This window comes from Alligator sinensis, unplaced genomic scaffold (genome assembly GCF_000455745.1).
Source record: "Alligator sinensis unplaced genomic scaffold, ASM45574v1 scaffold224_1, whole genome shotgun sequence".
Lineage (NCBI taxonomy): Eukaryota > Metazoa > Chordata > Crocodylia > Alligatoridae > Alligator > Alligator sinensis.
In genome coordinates this window covers 294,600-297,707 of record NW_005842899.1, presented here as the reverse complement: position 1 = coordinate 297,707, position 3,108 = coordinate 294,600, and the positions used below count along the sequence as shown (strand labels likewise).

At 42.0% G+C, this 3,108-nt stretch overlaps 2 protein-coding genes across 9 annotated transcripts in view; one reads left to right on the top strand and one right to left on the bottom strand.

The window, feature by feature from the left end:
- The window catches only part of TSPAN9 (tetraspanin 9), a 294,276-nt gene that overhangs the window by 3,959 nt on the left and 287,209 nt on the right, over positions 1 to 3,108 (bottom strand). For all 8 annotated transcript variants that reach the window (XM_025192148.1, XM_025192151.1, XM_025192150.1 and 5 more), the window contains 3 exons: positions 1,740 to 1,841; positions 1,090 to 1,221; positions 920 to 1,003 (listed from right to left, as the gene is read on the bottom strand). In XM_025192148.1, coding sequence (XP_025047933.1) covers positions 920 to 1,003; positions 1,090 to 1,221; positions 1,740 to 1,841 — 318 coding nt within the window. The remainder of the gene's footprint in view (positions 1 to 919; positions 1,004 to 1,089; positions 1,222 to 1,739; positions 1,842 to 3,108) is intronic.
- The window catches only part of TSPAN11 (tetraspanin 11), a 281,179-nt gene that overhangs the window by 273,407 nt on the left and 4,664 nt on the right, over positions 1 to 3,108 (top strand). The gene's annotated exons all lie outside the window — the stretch shown is intronic.

Below are 3,108 nucleotides of genomic sequence, written 5' to 3'. Positions count from 1 at the left end.
TATATATATATTTGATAGAAGCAGCTGAATATTTTTCCACTCAGTACTTAGGAAAAAATTTGGGGGCAGAATATAAGATTAAGTGCTAGTGGCATTCATCAATCCCTTCAGGGAGGTGTTCATCCACCGCCCTTTTCAGCATGCTATTTGAGTGGTAACTGGGTCAAAGTTATGAGAGGGTGGAAAGCAGCATTAATTACATTGCAATCTTTAGCAGTATAGGAAGTATTGTAACTACTATTTTTTTAGTGGAAAGATTGAGTTTTGCCAGAAGAAAATAGCCATCCATGATCTTAATGAGGTGGCACATGAAAGGTTAAAAAATGCCAGTCCCCACTATTCTCCAAATTCTGAATTTGTCACTTGATGATTCAATGACATAAGAATGAGATAGCCAAGGCCTATTCTCTAATAAGAAGAATGAAGCTGCTAAAATTTAAGGGAATTTTTCCATGAGCTCTGGGGTGGGGAGGGAAAGGGCTTTAATTAGAGTGGCTCCAAGAGCCGATCTAATTAAAGCACCCAGAGCATCTTGTGTATCAGCATCCCCGCACTTCAAAATGGCAGCGGGGGTGCTTTACCTAAAGCTCACTGAATGAGCTTTAAAGTGCCCCCGTCACCATTTTGAAGCACAGGGGCACTGATACACAAGACATGCAGACTGGCTGGGGCACAGTAATTACCATGCTCTGATACGCTGTGATTACAGTGTGTCAGAGCATCCTCATGGTTCATGTACAGGCACCCCAAGAATCCAGCAAAACCATATGCTCTTTTCTACATTCCTAGCTTTTAAAATCAGTCAGGGACCTTTGTGATTCAGTTTATATGGTGCCAAGCAACAGATCTTGGTGTAATAAAAATAACAACAGTACTAGTTAATTCAAGATTATGCAGAAGTATATAGTAGTGGCATTACCTGCATGATAAGGATACACATCCCCACTGTCCCAAGAACATGCTTGTTATCATCAAACCACATCATAACTTTCTCATAACAGCCCTGAAACAAAAAGAAAGTCTGCATCACATATGGTTCATATGTCCATTTAAGGGAACCCCCCACCCCACGTTAAATATGAGTATTACCGTCTTCCACAGTAAATTAGTAGAATTTCGCCCACAGCCTTGGGAATTTTCTGTACAGCATCGGTCTGGAACAGTGTTGTCCCCCAGCACTGGGTACCAATCAGTAAAATTATTAACACCACAGCACTGCATCTGTGGGAGAAGCCCATAAACAAGAAACATTAGAATAAGTTAACTTACTACATTTTTTACATGTGCACATCATTCTTTGCACCTCTCCAGAGATAAGAAAAAGTGCTCACAACCATTTAACACACCTCATACACAGTCCAGAGGTTAAGCTTTATTGTGCCCATTTTGGAGGCACCAACCTAGGTGCTAAAACATTACATAACTTGCTCCTGACCACTGAAGCTCAGAAAAAGCCCCTGTAGTGGTGGACTGTCACATTTCTGCTCTGCCTGCCAAATAAACGTCTACTGAGGTTCCTGTCACATTGCTTGGCCCCCTGGCTCTCAGAAACCACATCATTTTACATTTATAAAGCACTTCCCGTTCCACAGTATAATGCAAAGTAATATAAAACCCGTAAACAGGTATCAAAATGCATACTTGTCACCTCTGGGGTGAAGCATGGCCATTACAGGTAACAGATCAAGTGATACGCTGCTATTTATCTTTCTTTTTAACAAATAAAGGCAACTCATTACCTCTGCTTGAATGATATTCCATGCATTCTTTAGTCCAACATTATCATCTGTATTGTAAAGCATCAGGCCTTCTTTCAAATCCTTCTTTGCGCTGTCACTGATCTGTTTCATACAACATGTAAAGCACAAAGAGCAGTGGTTAACAAGCTACGTCCGACTTACAGATCAGGACAGAAACACTGCCTTTGCCATCCTTTGATGCTTTAGCTGGATGGAGAAGCACCCTCCTTCCCTAGGCAGAAGCCTCTGCTTTATATCCAAAATCCACGTAATCTTTGCCAGTTCTAGATGCTCACTGCTTGCAGTTCTAGTTTTCCTCCCTGCAGAACTCCAGATTTTTTTTTTCCTTCTGAAGGAAGAGGGGTTTCAGGAAACCACCGGGAGGAACCAACAAGCATCAAACCTTTATTTCAATTTTAACCTTTGTGTTACATGGGGAGATCATGACAACAGGCAAACTCACTTTAACCCCAGGGTAACCTACACAGATACGTACTCTACAACGCATGCAATATGCCCACTCTGCCATTCCCTCTGAGAATGTGGTAGGTTTGTACTCCTTGTAGAATAAATCTGAGTTATAACTAGGAACCTACCTAAGTTGCAGCAAGACAACAGGTTTTTTGTGGCCCACTCATGGCACGCAGAGCCAATTTCGTAAGGCATTTTGCAGCATCCCTGCCCCTCACTGCTGATTGGTAGAGGGGCCCCGGTGGCCTCTTGTTGTTGATTAGCAGAAGTAAACTTCACTCAGTTTACCTTACTACTGTTTCATTTGTCCCACCTGTCACCACTGATTGGCGGAGGGTGCCTTCAGTCTACCTCACTTCCACTTCTTCTTTTTTTGGTTGATTCCATGGGAAATCACAGCCAATGCCAGATTTCCTGGCGATTGTGGACAACAGTTTTTAACAGTTTCCATGCAATCTGCGAAACCACGATTTAGGCAGGTCCCTAGTTATACCTCTAGTGTGGAACACCCTTAGCTCAAGCTGACTTGCACATTAGGAATTATAGAAGCTACAGCACAGGTCATCAGCAGCTAATACAATTATTCCATTATAACAGGACCACTCTTACCCAACACAGGCTAACTGAAGAGCCGTTAACATGGATATAGATCATCTGAGTTAACTTGGCTGTAAAGAGTTAATAACTCCTTGCACCTAGAAATTGTCAGTAGAATTCATTCTTAATGGTAATTAGGGTCCAATCTCCTTAATCTGTTATAGCCATAACACCTGAAGAGACCCAAGCTTATTATAACAACCCTCTGCACAGGTCAAAGTGAGTTATCAAAGTGGGTTACTGGTGGATTACTCATGAGTAATCCACATATGAGAGTCATGGGAGGAAGGGAAATTCTTCA